The 15,870-nt window shown below is 41.2% G+C and overlaps 3 protein-coding genes across 5 annotated transcripts in view; all 3 read left to right on the top strand.

The window, feature by feature from the left end:
- LOC124152768 (BTB/POZ domain-containing protein 6-like) overlaps positions 1-15,870 on the top strand; it is a 76,700-nt gene that overhangs the window by 7,247 nt on the left and 53,583 nt on the right. The window contains exon 3 of one of the 3 annotated variants that reach the window (XM_048389074.1): positions 3,486-5,115. The exons of the other annotated variants lie outside the window; for them this stretch is intronic. Within the exon in view, the coding sequence (XP_048245031.1) occupies positions 3,486-4,536 (1,051 nt within the window). The 3' untranslated portion in view covers positions 4,537-5,115. Of the gene's footprint in view, positions 1-3,485; positions 5,116-15,870 lie in introns of those variants that run through there. 3 annotated transcript variants of the gene reach the window in all.
- LOC125376848 (BTB/POZ domain-containing protein 6-like) lies at positions 1,558-13,233 on the top strand. The gene is made up of 3 exons (XM_048389092.1): positions 1,558-1,747; positions 2,878-3,147; positions 13,213-13,233. The coding sequence occupies exons 1-2, from the start codon at positions 1,599-1,601 to the stop codon at positions 3,098-3,100; spliced, it is 372 nt and encodes a 123-aa protein (XP_048245049.1). The 5' UTR covers positions 1,558-1,598; the 3' UTR covers positions 3,101-3,147; positions 13,213-13,233.
- Positions 9,707-15,870, top strand: part of LOC125376847 (BTB/POZ domain-containing protein 6-like) — an 89,357-nt gene continuing 83,193 nt past the window's right edge. The window contains exon 1 of the mRNA XM_048389085.1: positions 9,707-9,825. The gene's annotated coding sequence lies outside the window, so the exon portion shown is untranslated. The remainder of the gene's footprint in view (positions 9,826-15,870) is intronic.

The raw sequence follows: 15,870 nt of genomic DNA on the forward strand, positions 1-15,870 counted from the left end.
ATAGTAAATGAGAGAATGAGGTTATGAGCCGAGTTTGGCAAAACTCCAATCAGCGTACTTCACACATTGCACCAATGTGGGGGATCGAACCCAGATATTTGGCAAGGAGAACGAACCCTGTAACTCAAAGGCTTCGTGACCCTACAGCCGTATCGGGAGATAGAGCATGACAAGAGTTGTCCCCTGTTATCATCACATGACACGCCCATATACAGATAGTGAATGCGGAAGATGTTTAACTAGAATTACGGGGTGATATCGAACACACCTCATTTTGCGCTCGACGTTTTCCAAGCGTTCTCAGGTAAAATCTTACTGTTCAAAGATAACTACTATGTGTTTCATGTACCGTTGTGTCAGGTCGGGTGAAATGGGGGTTAACGTCGCGTCCAAGATTATTGCACTTATATAGCGACGTGCATGTACGTGTGTGTGTTTGTGTGGCTGCTTGTACTAGTCCGGACTGATGCCGATTTATAGTGCTAGCCCACTGAGATACCATGCCGCAGTTTAACATGAATACTCCACTCAGACACAGTATACTGACTCTGAGCCGACCAGTCCTTGTTTTAACCCCTTAATGCCCAGCGCCAGACAGGGTAACAACAAGTACCATCTTTTAACGTCTTTTGGTATGACGCGGTCGGGGATCGAACCCCGGACCTTCCGCTCTCCGGCGGACGCTCTACCACTAGACCACGGAGGCGGTCCATTGCATAACGATTGAGGTTACAATCAAGCATGCTCTTTCTGCGACGATTTCAAAGAGCGTCATATTTGATAGTGATATAATCAAGCTTTTGGCCCAGTGGTGTGTACTGACAAGTGGAGATGCTACACTTTTATAGTAATCGCCTTCGTATGTTTTGACATTGAGTAATTCAAGATTCAAGATTCAAGATTCTTTGTTCAGCATTTTTTCTGCCATGTGGCCTAGAGTACAATTACAATAATTGCTGCGTCACGTGATGTCAGGAAAATAAATACAAGTAGTCTTATTTCACATTAAATACATGATTTAAGTATAAGGCCAAAGCCTTTACAATGTCGATATTTTTGGAGTTGAGTAGATTACATAAACTGTGATTATCATGATGGACATTGGATAACCAAGGCAAATAGTGGTTTCTGACAGAAGAATATTTTGAACATATAAACAAAACATGAAATTCATCCTCTAATTGCCCATTGAGTGATTCCTCAGTCAGTGAATTGTGCATTGTCTTGATCTAAATTTTATCAGACGATACGTCACTAGGTTGGTTGGTTGGTTGTTTAACGCCGCACTCAGCAATATTCCACCTGTATGACGGCGGTCTGTAAATAATCGAGTCTGGACCAGTCAATCCAGTGATTAATATCATGAGCATTGATCCACGCAATTGGGATCGATAACATGCATCAACCAAGTCAGCGAGCCTGACCACCCGATCCCGTAAGTCGCCTTATACGACAAGCGTAGTCACCTTTTACGGCAAGCATGGGTTGCTGAAGGCCACTGGTATAGTAATTCATAAACGCATGTTTATGATGTAGTCGGAATCGTACAATGGGCTCTGCTAGTAGCAGAGACTTCTTATGATTATGGAAATAGGGTTATGTCGCTTGTAGTTGTGGTGTACAAAGAGTCGGAGTGTGGGGCATGTTGGGAAATGATGATACAGGCATGGATGACCCGTGACAGGAAGGTGATGGATGCAACATTGGAAACAGATAATGAAGAACATCGTATGGCTTCTTGTGTACCGTAAGTAATTGTATTCGATGTTGTTTCAAGCAAACATCCTCAATACTTGTGTTTTACGACACTCTGAACACTATTATCCCCCGCAACGAAGTGGAATGGGGATATTGGAATGGGTCCGTCCGTCACGGTTTGTTTCCGGAGCAGAACTAAAAATAAATTAGAGATATCTGAACCAAACTTGGCACATTGATAGGTCTAGTGGTGAACCGGTGCCTTTTGAACTTTAAAAAATATTTTCGAGTATCCATAGGAACGACTTTGACCTAGACTGAAAATGGCGGTAGTGGTCGTTTCCGGAGCAGATCTTGAAAACCGTACATTATTTCTTGACTTGCAGACATGTCATGTTTGTGGGGGATATGAGTATTTAATGCATATTTCGGTGACAACACGAGGTGGCACTTTAACATACACGGTGAACACGATGGTGGAGCCTACGAGGCGTGTTGCCCACGGCTAATAATCAGCATGAATCTCGGATTTTCACCCACGATCAGCGGATCCTGACACAACTAATGGACGAAACGCGGATCCTCCAGGTGTCTAGCTCAGCAGAATGCACAAAGACACCCTTCTTGTTTATCAAAACAGTGATATGAAGTCATTTCGATTTTTAAAAAAATACTTGACAGTTACTTTAATAAAAGCTTAATTTAATGTTTACTATTGTGGCTAGTGAACAAGCTTAAGTTACCTGAGTGAGTGAGTATGGTTTTACGGCACTTTTAGCAATATTCCAGCAATAACACGGCGGGGGACACCAGGAATGGGCCTCACACATTGTAACTAAGTCAGGAATCAAACCCGGGTCTTCAGCGTGACGAACGAACACATTAACAACTAGGCTAAATACTGAATAAGGTTAGCTGTAAATTTGGTGAAATGTGTGTTGGGGTTTGGATCGTGAAGTATGACACTCATGCCTCATTGGTGAGTAAATAAAACTATATACCTTCTATATGTCTCCACCAACACAGCAAGCTGAATATTTTTATTAACTGACCAATGACGAATTTCTATGGACTTTACACAATCGATAAAGATGTAAAATAATTTGTTTGCGTTGCTCTAATGAGAGCCATTGTCCATATTCTCAATTATCTATTTATCCTTGTGTTTTCTGTTCAAAGCTACATGATGTCCAATGAGAGCCGAGAATCTGGATATGTGGACAACTGGCAGTCAGGGAAGACTGTCACAGAGTGTAATCTGCGCATGCTCAACACGGAAGACTTAAGTGACGTCACCTCCCGTGTAGGATCAGAAGTGGTCCGAGCACACCGCTACGTTCTTGTCAGTCGCAGCTGTGTCTTCCATGCCATGTTCTGTGGCCCCCTGGCGGAGACAGGGTAGGTAACCATCCCTGACATTGAGGCAGACATCTTCAAAGAGTTCTTGAGGTTAGATTCATCCACCAGTTACGTATATTAGTCTATTCACCAATGAAAATAACACATTATGTACTCTGGTTCTGATGACATATTATTTTCGGAGATGCTAGGAGGACAAAAAGCCATTGTTTGAACTATATGGATTCGTACTTTAAGAGTGTCAAGACATCAAGTGTGCCCTACGCGGTAGCAGAGTCGATATTTAGCATAGAGGCATATCCCTACCTTGACACACAAAACAGATGTGATTATACTATTTTCACTTTAATAAAGATAAACATTAATAACATAATACAAACAAACAACATTTATTTCTTCCCATTCTTATTTCTTAGATATTATTGTAGGTATGTGTACACAGACAAGGCCTCTATCAACGCTGCAACAGCCACGGGTCTAATGTACACCTCCAGGAAATATGCCATAGATGCATTGTACAATCTCTGTGTAACGTTCCTGGAAAAGTCCCTGTCAGAAGACAATGTCTGTCAGATCCTTGAGCAGTGTCATGGCTATGGGGAGCTGGACTTGGAACAAAAGGCCTTGAAGATCCTGACTCGAGGAGGCAAGAGAGTCATCCAATCTCACGGGTTTTTGAAGCTTTGCGCTGAGTGTGTGGCTAAATTTGTGAGGTCAGATAATTTGGATTTTAAAGAGGAAGACATCTTTGAAGCAGTTCTGTCCTGGACAAAAGGAAGATGCAAACAGGAAGGTGTCAATGACACGCCTGAGAACAGACGGAGTTTCCTTGGAGATATAAAGTATGAGATCCGGTTTACCAGCATGCCCTTAGAGTATCTGGTGAAGGATGTAGGCCGATCTGGTGTGCTGACAGACAGTGAGAGAATACGAATAATGGACAGAGCAGTAGACACAACTGTTGACATATCGCCATTTAAACATTCACAGAGAAAAACCGTAAGTACTATAGGAAGGAAACTGAAGGCATTCTGTAAAAGTGTGTATAGGTTTGTGTCTTATCGCAATTTATTGATACCAGCTGGGTCCAATGCTATCTCTTTCTCGCTTAGCAAGAGCATATCCCTGCAAGGGTGTCAGTTGTATGGTGGATATGATGATGCTGAGTATAAACTGAATATCACTTGTTATGACCTTGATAAAGTGGTGTTTTTTGAACGGTTGAACAGGATGATGCTTCAGGGCAGTAGACAGGTGAATGACGTCCTGTTTTCAAGGCCTTTTCCCCTAACAGCAGGTGCGACCTATACTCTGTGTGTGGACATGGAGGGACCTGACACTGTCTGTGGAGAGGAAGGAAAGGATACAGTAACGGTGGATGGAGTAAAGTGTACATTTAAAGACTGTCTAATGCAACGCACAATCACATCAACACGTCGAGGACAGATACCTGGTTTGATGTTCAATCACTCGTCATAGGGAGTACTCGTATATCAGGTGTGGCTTGCTGACCACTCTGACACTGTGGCATAATTTGATATTGTAAAAACCATATTATCTTGGATATGATCATATTGAAAGGTATAATCTCATTAAATGCGGAAGTTGTTGCATGATAAAATTGCAGTTTTCCAAGGTGTTCCAAGGTGTTTCAAGGTACGATATTAACTGTTCAATGTAACTACTGCGTGTTTCATGTGCATTGGATATCATGGACCTGGCTGCAGCCGTTGGTGTCAGCATTGCAGAACCTTAACAGTATACAATCGAGTATGCTCTTTCTACGACTATTTTAAAGAACGTCATATGACTCTTGCTCAGCAGCAGCATTCAAGGCCTTAATATTACTTTTATGGTAGAAAAGTCATGTGGAGGAAATTTCCAAATTTGACGTGTGAGTGACCAACATGATTTCCGAAAGGCTATTTTGCACTATATGTTCCCTTGTTTGTTCAGTTGAACGCTTGACATGCCCAAATCATGGTTATACCGTCACCACTCCTATTAGCAAGTGGTATGTGCTTCAGAGAGGTGTGTGTAATTTTGACAATTAAAATATCGAGAGAAGTATCAATGATACATCAATATGCAGGTCGATATTTCTTGATGACTCAGCATGTGATGTGTTCCACCAGTGGGGCAGGATACGCTCTCTATTTCACGAACACCTGGTATCAGCACTATTTAATTTTCTCACACAATCAGCGGATCCTGATTCTACAAATATCGATGACATAATGACCTACAACTGATACGCAACTGCTCTGACGTGTGTGCGTAGCTCCTCACATGTCATCTGATAGATAACACAGTTTTCGACTGTCACGACGTTGGTGTGACTTTTGTGGTTTAGTGGGTACTGATAGCCAACAAATACAAAACACAGAAGCTATTGTGTGGCTGGTCACTAATACAAAGCCGGGCAATCACCATCGGCAGTTTATTGGTTATGAATAACGAAGATTTCAGGCTGAGCTTTGACACACTGATGAAAGTGAGAGCACTGAACATTGGGATTCAAACCTTCTGAAACCGACGTAAACCTTTCTGTGAAATTCTCAGTCTTCAAGAAACAAGGCCCTGGATATCGAAGACTGTATCACTCATAATGCTCTCGATATTTTCTTCATGAAAGATGAAAGCCTAAATAACAGCAAATAATGATCTAATCTCTGTTACACAAGAGTTTTGTTAAATGATGAATTTAATCATCACTGTCTCAAACTTGTCCTTAAGGTCTGTACAGACGTGTGGCATCGAAAAGGAAGACCTTTTTACCCAGTTTTACAATGAACTAACGGTTCTCCCCGACAAACTCCCCCAGGGGAAAAAATACAACCGTTGGTGATTTCAATGAACTTTATGATACGATTGGAAAGAGGCGAAGAAATTGATAAAACTCATTGACCCAGTGGGGTTAATCCAACACGTGAATGAATCAACACAAAAGTCTGGACATTTTTAAATGTGCATTGACGAGATATGACAGTAATGTTGTAGAAGACAATGATCACCATATCTTGAAAATGGCATTCTCGATGTCAAAACAAACAAATCATTTATGCCAAGACATCAAAAACATTGATACTGTGTAATTCACCAAGGGATGTGGATGCTCTATATTGTTGTATGAAAATACCTTGATACAACTCTTGGATAAGCATGCGCCGACTGTAACAAAACAAGCCTTAGAGGCCAAATGTTCTCCAATACCCAACCGTTACACAGAATCACAAGTCGTATGCTCGTGTGTGCACGGAGCCAAGTGTGAAAGGTATATTTAGGTTTGAACGCGAGAATGAAAGGTGAGAGCAAGCGGATACATTGTACATTGTCTAAGCCTGTGTTGTGCGATTGTGAGGCAGAAAGTCCTTGTCAATGCAAGGGTATATAAAGAGTTCGCCCGTCATATCAGTGTGGGTCGTGCACTCGAGGGTGAGAACGCCAGACCACCATTACATGTTGGGCCAAGATCGGGCGTAAGTAGTTCATATTTAATCATATTCATGTATAATAGGATTGTTTAGTTTATTAATATGTTCCATGGATAGTAAATTATTAAACTTTGTTGTTTAGTATAGTGCATATTGTAAATGTAAATATAGAGTAAAATGGTAACAAAATGTTTTTGTATTTTTGTGGTAGTAATGGAGTATATATACCCACATATGCATATACAGAATATTTAGACATGTTCTGAATATTGTGAGTAGTAGTGTTGGACATGACACCCAGCTACTCGGGTACCGTCCTTTCAGTGTAAATGTCATGCAGGCGTGACCTTAAGTCCTACCCTGGGAACAAGATGATACACACCAAGACACGTTGCGGGAGACCGTCTGATGGAAGACAGACATGAGCTACCAAGACGTTACTGCGTCCAGTATAGACGTGACTCCTGTGTTGTATCAGAGTGCAGTGAGTAAATGCAGTATTCACTGATGCTGTATCTCCACGTCCTTTAATATGAACTATTGTCATCAAAGACAATACATTGACTAAGGTCACTCTAACGTGCTCATTGTTTGTCGTGGGAGACAATTTACAAATGACCATCTATTGTCATCAACATTCATACTGTGTCATGAAAGACAAGAATTATATTTTGTCGTTGGACAATTCCCTGTCTGTGTAGACATTTGATTTGTTTTTGATGATGATATTTTAATGTGACATGTGCTATCTTTTATACCTGAACCTTTTTGATTGTATTGTGTGTGTATATATATTAGATTAATATTAGTATTAGCCAGTATTAGTATTAGTTTAGTATTATAGTATCAGTATTAGTAGTTATATTGTCAGATAATTGGTAAGAAGTTCGTAGGAATTATGTAAATAGGTTTTGTTGTCTCTTATATCACAATAAATTATATTATTTTATTTGCTTTGAGGGTTCTGTCATTTCTAATTCTTCTAGAGCATATTCTGTGACAAACATATTTAACAGTGGAACACGCTGTACGACACACATATGAAGCTCCACATTGCGTTGTAAGCTAAATCAAATAACTGAATGTAAATGATGGTACATGCTACCTTTTACTATTATAAACACGGCATTTTGATTGTCTGTAAGCCATTTCACCCGTTGGTGATCCTGGGTTGCAGCAAGACAATGTAGTACCATATGTAGCACATTCAGCTCTCTCCGAGTCGAACTCGAGCTATCTACTCCTTTATTACTGTCCATGAGAAGCTACACAGCCTTCGTCTACACAATAACCTGCATAGCCACTGTCACTGGCATTGGAATAAACTACTTTCTTGGTACATGCTGTCTGAACAAGTGATCTATAAGTATACTGCTTTACATTGTCTGACCAGAACTCATATCTGACAACAGGATCTTCATGCACCATGTAACTGACATACTAATGTCCATACTTAAGGAGGTCTGAGGCGCCGCGATTCACTGTTTAGAGCTGCGTCCCTTGGGCATGCCAGAAACCTATGATTGTGGGTTCGAATCCCGGTTTGCCCCGATTATGTTTCTAGGTTTATCAGCACCATACCCGTGCTCGTGGGTTTCACCAAAGTGGTAAACGTCTGAGACCTGCATCACTTTGGGCTTTCCTCCCACATTAAACTGACACGCCGTGATAAAACTGGAATACTGTTAAAAAGCAGCATTAAACCCAACTCACTCACTCTTATTAATAGTTGTATTTTAGGCCCCAGCACTAATTTCATGGAAATGTACTGACCAACAACAGAAACCACATACTTAGTACCAAACAGGTATGTGCCTACATTTGGAATCAAACAGGTGAAGGGTGGCTTCTTCAACCTTATCCACCTTTCTTGTAGGTACAATAACTGTCATGGGGGTTGTGTCCACTAGCCACTTCAATACCTGTGACGAAGTCAATAGTGACTTTTCTACCATTGGAACAATACCAGAAAATAACCGAACCTGATGAACATGTCTCATCTATTGAAGCTCCAGCCAAAATACGGTCTTCCAAGAAAGTAACTATCCCAAGTTTTCCGATCTTCGTATTTCACACTGCTTTTGTAAACATATTTGTTTGATCTAGAATGATAAAGACATTTTCCAGCGATTAGCTATCAAATCCAACACGCTGTTTGAAGTCAGGTGCACCTATCTGCAGCCTAAATTGTAAGTAACTTTTGAGACGGCTTTTTACAATTATTTCCGATCTTCAGTGCTAGTTCTCATAGTAGTCATCAGTAAGCATAGTGACATTGATTGTACCATCAATAACGTTACTATACTCAACTGACAGATCTTGACATGGCCTATTGGCCGGCTTGACTTGAGGCCCCAATTCCACTCACTGAGATTCCCAGAGGGGCTGTACAGTTGACACATGGACATGTCCATCTAAAATGTGAGAATTTGCCAAACGCAAAACATGTTCCTGACCTTTGCCATTTTCCACGAAAAACCTGACCTGTGATAACATGAATATGCTGCACAGGAGCAGCAGTTAAAACAGCAAACTGCACGGATCTCGTAGCCATCGCTGATCCGCAAGATGACCTACTAGTCGTGTAGAGGGCATGATGAGTACACTTCTGGTGCAGCTTGCACTGGCAATACGTTATCATCCTCTGAAGCATCAGCTAAACAGTGCGTGCGTGCGTATGTGCGTGCTTGTACAATTCCGGACAAAAGCCGTTTTTGTTAGAGCCCGAGCCAATCTGTACCTAGCTTTATCCTTTTAATGCCGAGCGCCGAATTTCGTTTGATTGAGAGAAAGAAAATGTTTCAGAATTCAAGCTAACTGTTTTAAATATATAAAAATTTCTGGGTTTGCAGCTGATCCTGAAAAGATGTCTATTCTCGATGCAAAATCTCCAAAAATGTCTATTCCAACTGCAACAGAATTATTGCTGGAATATTGCTAAAAGCGGCGTAAAACCATACTAACTCACTCATTATTTCAAAGACGTTGATACCCTTTGCAGCCTCTGTTATTTTTCCAGCTACACATGGACTTCCACTATCTATTCTTTGTCCACCACTTCCAGACTAGCAGCCCAGTGGCTGGACTACCACACCTGGCTACACCATCTTTAAACAATAACAATCTATCACTTTTCAGTAATTGTCTTGTTTCTATGTGAGGCGTGTACATGATTGACAGAGTTGTCTTTCGCATGATAGCAAGTGAAACACTCATAAAATATATATAAATATATGACATGCGGAAGTGTCAAAACGAAACTAAGATTACAGGTATCCAACAGGTGAAGAGGTTTCTCTCGCTCGCCGTGTTCAAACAATCTGTACCAGCCCAGGTAAGGGGTTTGTTTGTTTCTTGTTCAATGCCGCACTCAGTAATATTCCAGCTATATAACGGCGGTCTGTAAATTTTCGAGTCTGGACAAGACAATCCACCTATTGTCATCATGACTATCGATCCACGCAATTGGGATACAATAACATGCATCAACCAAGTCAGCGAGGTTGACCACCCGATCCCGTTAGTCGCCTGGTAAGGTGTACACTGTTTACACAGCAGCACTGAACGGTGATTTGTCTGGTGTACAGAGAGTGGTGCTATCGACCTGACTAAGTGTATGTATCTGATATATCAAGGGGTTGACACAGTTATTCCTGTTGTATACAAGGAGCATATAACTGTCGATAGTGCAGACTATCTTACACATCCTGTGGTTCGTATCACATCTGTCGGCTATCACGCCATTAAAGTCACTATTTGAGACTAAAATCATGTTTATAGCCGTAATTAACGATGTGTACAAACTCCTCGGCGATAACATCAGTCTGTATTAGTCTTTACAGAGTTGTGTCCCTTTGATTATCTTGGTCAAGTTGTGCAGCTGCATTCCGTTCAGTGTTATTTATAGAAACTCCGACATAATATTGATGTTATTGAGTCAAGCTCTCGAACTCCGATGTGTCGAATCCAGGGTGGTGTACATGTCGAATGTACAGTCCGGTCGTTGCAAACTTTCATCTGGATATGTCGTATAGTTGTGTTGTCTCGAAATAATTTGTGGGCCTGATAAGTCGAACTGACAAATGTTTACAAGGGCAACCTGAGACAAGGTTAAATTTCCATATGAATTCATAAATGTGGATGTGAAAAACGATTATGTGTATGTTTCTCAGTACAGACTTGATATGTACCTTCATGTAACATGCACGGTATGGTACGTGTCTGCTTGAGGTTGTGTGGCCCAGTCGGATGTGTCGAATCCCGGATAATACAAACTATTTATCTGGTCCCCGGAATTGGACATAAGAGGTTTGACTGTAGTTACCAGTTGGTAGATCATTCAAAATGCCACAACCGCCAGTCACAAAACATATCCAAACAGACTAGGGTTGTCTGTTTGCTTGTTGTTTAACGCCGCACTCAGCATTATTCCAACTATGTTAAGGCGGTCTGTAAATGATCGAGTCTTGACCAGACAATCCAGTGATTAATATCATGAGCATCGATTCACTCAATTGTGATACGATGACATGCAGCAACCAAGTCAGCGAACCTGACCACTCGATCCCATTAGTCGCCTGTTATGACAAGCATAGTCACCTTTTACGACAAGCATGGGCTGCTGAAGATGTATTCTACCCCCGATCTTCACGGGTAAGGGTTGGCTGTAAGGTTTGTTGTCATGTGGTTGTCCCCGATGTGATTGGGAAGCATGACTTTATGAGCTACCGGATACTTGCAGATTTCGCTCAATATCAAGGGGTCAGTTCACCTCATTTCTAACATTGACCTTCATATTTGTATGGATGTTTGTCGATGGTTATAAAAACATGACATCTGACATCAAAAGTTCAATTTGCCTTTCGACCGAGTTCATGAAGTTTTAATATATTTTTGTTTGTTTTGTTTCCGTTTGATTACTCAGCTATATTGCAGCTAAAGTTAGTTGCCTCTCACGACGAGCTGATGGCAATCTATATTCTAACCCGGAATCCCCACTGGTCTAACAGTAAAATTGTATCTTTAGTCTTTGGAGACAGGGTTGAGTTATATGGGTTTTAACCATTTATTGAAAGCTGGGCATGTGGATTTTAGAGATTTGATAAACATGTTATCTGGGCTGTGCAATTCCTATATATCCCCCTTCTGATAGTGCCATCAACTTTGAATAACATCCTTTTATATCGGGCTTTACCTTCAAGAGAAATTAATTTCATACTGTTCAACCGAATGACATTTCATTGTGAGATACCTATTACAGGTCATTTCTCAATATGTGTAAACAGACATCTCTCTCAGGCTAATGCTACGAAAACATTGTGAGCTGTTTGTAAACAAACAAAAATTGCCCACAATGCCTATGTTATTTGGGGCGGTGGTGTAGCCTAGTGGTTAAAGCGTTCGTTATTCACACCGACGATCAGGTTCGATTACTCAGATGGGTACAATGTGTGAAGCTTATTTCCTGTGTCCCCCGCTGTGATATTGCTGAAATAATGTTAAAAGCAGCGTAACACCATACTCACTCACTGAAACGTTATTGAAAACAATGAATTGTTAAGTGAATTTCAATACTCATTAATAGAACCTTTACACGGATTTAATGAGGGTCGCTGTCTATATATTCTATATCATCTATATATTCTATAATATGTATGTGTTTATGTCTTGTCTGTTCAAAGCTACATGATCCCCGGCCGCGTCATACCAAAAAACGTTAAACGATGGTACTTGTTGTTACCCTGTCTGGCGCTCGGCATTAAGGGGCTAAAACAAGGACTGGTCGGCTCAGAGTCAGTATACTGTGTCTGAGTGGGGTATTCATGTTAAACTGCGGCATGGTATCTCAATGAGCTAGCACTATCAATCGGCATCAGTCCGGAGTAGTACAAGCAGCCACACAAACACACACACGTACATGCACGTCGCTATATAAGTGCAATACTCTTTGACGCGACGTTAAACCCAATTTCACCTCACCTCTCCTATAATATGTATGTATTTATGTCTTGTCTGTTCAAAGCTACAAGATGTCAGGTGCGAGCCCCAAATCTGGATTAGTCGACAACTGGCAGGCTGGGAAGACGGTCACAGAGTGTAATCTGCGCATGCTCGACACGGAAGACTTCTGTGACGTCACCTTCCGTGTGGGGTTAGAGAAACAGGTGGTCCGAGCTCACCGCTACGTTCTTGTCAGTCGCAGCTGTGTCTTCCATGCCATGTTCTGTGGCCCCCTGGCGGAGACTGGGGAGGTAACCATTCCCGACATTGAGGTAGACATCTTCAAAGAGTTCTTAAGGTGAGAATAATCTAGCGGTAGATTTATTAATACACCAATTAAGATAACACCTTACATATTCTTTATCTGCTTTTATATCAATGTTTCGAAAATGCTGTGAAGACAGGTATTATGTTTGTCAAGGTTGATTTCGTACATTCACTAACAGCATTAAGTCAAAATACCCTACATAAAGTGTGTGCTACAGGGTAGTGAGGTTTTTATGTATTATAGATGCTTGCCTGGTCTAGCTAGTGAAAAGAAGGAATATAATGTAGTACTCCCTTTAAATACTATATACCATAATGGTTGTCCACAACAAGTCGACAAGTAAAAGATATAACACAATGTTAGTATGCTGCTATGATTTGAATTACGCTGACAAAATCATGAAATAAAACGGATTCTTTATATTTTTCCTTTCCTTTTTCTGGCATACTGTAGGTATGTGTACACAGACCAGACGACTATCAACGCTGACACAGCCGCAGGATTAATGTACACCTCCAGGAAATATTTTCTTGATGCATTGTTCAATCTGTGTGTAACGTTCCTTGAAAAGTCCATGTCAGAAGACAATGTCTGTCTGATCCTGGAGGAGTGTCATGGTTACGGGGGGCTGGACGTGGAACAGAAGGCCCTGCAGATTCTTACTCAAGGAGGGAAGGAAGTCATCCAATCTCCCGGCTTTGTGAAACTTTGCTCTGATTGTATGAATAAGTTTGTCGGGTCAGATGTTTTATATTTGAAAGAGGAAGACGTATTTGACGCAGTGCTGTCCTGGACAAAGGAAAGATGCCGGAAGGAAGGTGTGAGTGACACACCTGAGAACATACGGAGACTCCTGGGAGATATGAGGTATGAGATCCGGTTTACCAGCATCCCCCTGGAGTATCTGGTGAAGGTTGTAGGCCGATCTGGAGTGTTGATAAATGATGAGAGAGTACGAATAATGGACAGAAACGTAGACACAACTGTTGACATTTCTCCATTTAAACATTCACAGAGAAATACTATTGGTCTGAAACTGAAGGCATCCTGTAAAAAAGTGGCTAGGCTTACGGCTCACCATTATCGTAGTATGAGAAGTGGGATAAGTGCTATCTCCTTCTCACCTAGTCGGAGCATTCTCCTACTGGGGTGTCAGCTGTATGGTGGAAACTGGAACGATGCAGTGTATACACTGACAATAAGAGTGTATGGCGCCAATAACGTGGCGATTGATGAACCTTTCGTGAACACAAAGATGAAGCTTCAAGGCTGGGGCGATCTGAATGAGCTTCAAACCGGGGGACGGCTGAATGACGTCCTGTTTTCCAGGTTTATTTCCCTCACAGCAGGTGCGACCTACACTCTGTGTGTGGACATGAAGGGACCTGGCACTGTCTGTGGAGAGGAAAGAAAGGATGCAGTAACAGAAGATGGAGTACATTTCACATTTACAGACTCCTTAATGTCTACTACAGACACAACAAAACAAAGAGGGCAGATACCTGGCTTGTTGTACAGTCTCCCGCCGCCATAGGCAGTACTGGTTTATCAGGTGTGTTTCGCCGACTGCTATGGCGATGATATATGATAATTTGATATCAAGCAAACCAGATCATCTTCCATATGATCATATTAACAGATTTAACCCCATTAAATTCAATCTGACTGTCAGGGACATCTGGCTTGAACTCACTGGTGATGTCGACTACGTTACATCTGTGTAGTACAGGGAGTAAATCAACAATAAACCAATTCCCACCGATACAACATGGTTGTTTGCACCTGAGAGGACAAGGAGGTGATTGCTGATATTTGCTTCGAAATAAATGTTCTTACGATTTGTAGATATAACCCGTAGGTCTATTTGCCTTTGTCTTACATACTGACGTCAACGTTGTACTATATTGTGCGTGGTTGGATTGATGCCTGAAGCTGGAGGGCAACTCTGTAGTGACGTAATGAAGGGTGAAGGTCGTTTTGGTTACTCACCGTTTGTAGGGCACGTGAAACCATAAATGCACGTGTGCTTTGTTGTGTGTGTTGTTAATCATACTTGCCCTTGATATTGATCACGACATTGCAGCTGAACTATGCTGTATCTAAGATGTGGTTTTGTATTCGGTGGACCCGTGAAGATCCAGGGTAGAATAGGTCTTTAGCAACACATGCTAACGGTTTCGGAAGGTCATGTCATTGTATCCCAATTACGGAATGATGCTCATGATATCAATCACTGGATTGTCTGGTCCAGACCCGATTATTAACAGACCCCCATCATATAGTTGTAAAACCTAGTATAAGCATATATACAGCATCGTTATAAGCATATATACAGCATATATACAGCAAATGGCAGGGACCTTAAAAAACAAGTTCGTTATATCCGCCAGTTCGTTATAAGCGTGTTCGTTATAACCGTAGTTTACTGTTTCAAGCATGTATGTGCTCTCTGTATCATTACCATGTCACTTTCTTCATATCGGTGTCAAAGTCTACTGCGAGACATTGCTACAATTGTAATACAGAAGTTGGTCATCACTTTTACAGAATTTATATGAGTTTGTTCTTATGTCTTTATTGTTTTGTTTCTCAGATATTAGCTCAATTCAATAAAGCGCAGATTGCGACCAAAATATGTTCATCTGATGCATTAATGTGTTGCCCAGCTACACGATCTGCTGCATCTTGTGCAAAGTCCGTCTATTATCTAGCCATCGTTGCCTAGCTACGCGATCTGGTAACATATTTAAAGAACATGGATAGTAGAATTTGTTGCCTAGCTAGAAGATCCGGTACGTATAACGGTAAATGTAAAGTACATTGATCATCCAGTCTGTTTTGCCTAGCTACACGATCTGGTCCATGTTATGAAAAGTGCATACATCATCTAGTCTGTTTTGCCTAGCTACTCGATCCGGTGCATGTTATGTAAAGTGCATTGATCATCTAGTCTGTTTTGCCCAGCTACTCGATCCGGTGCATGTTATGTAAAGTGCATTGATCATCTAGTCTCTTTTGCCTAGCTACACGATCTTGTGCATGTTATGTAAAGTACATTGATCATCTAGTCTGTGTTGCATAGCTACACGATCTGGTTCATGTTATGTAATG

Source organism: Haliotis rufescens, unplaced genomic scaffold (assembly GCF_023055435.1).
Source record: "Haliotis rufescens isolate VD_foot unplaced genomic scaffold, xgHalRufe1.0.p SCAF_8, whole genome shotgun sequence".
Classification (NCBI taxonomy): domain Eukaryota; kingdom Metazoa; phylum Mollusca; class Gastropoda; order Lepetellida; family Haliotidae; genus Haliotis; species Haliotis rufescens.

Coding starts and splice junctions, on each gene's coding strand:
- LOC125376848 (XM_048389092.1), top strand. CDS start 1,599: ATGTCGCTTGTAGTTGTGGTGTACAAAGAGTCGGAGTGTGGGGCATGT. Junction 1,748..2,877: donor CGTATGGCTTCTTGTGTACC/GTAAGTAATTGT, acceptor TTCTGTTCAAAG/CTACATGATGTCCAATGAGA.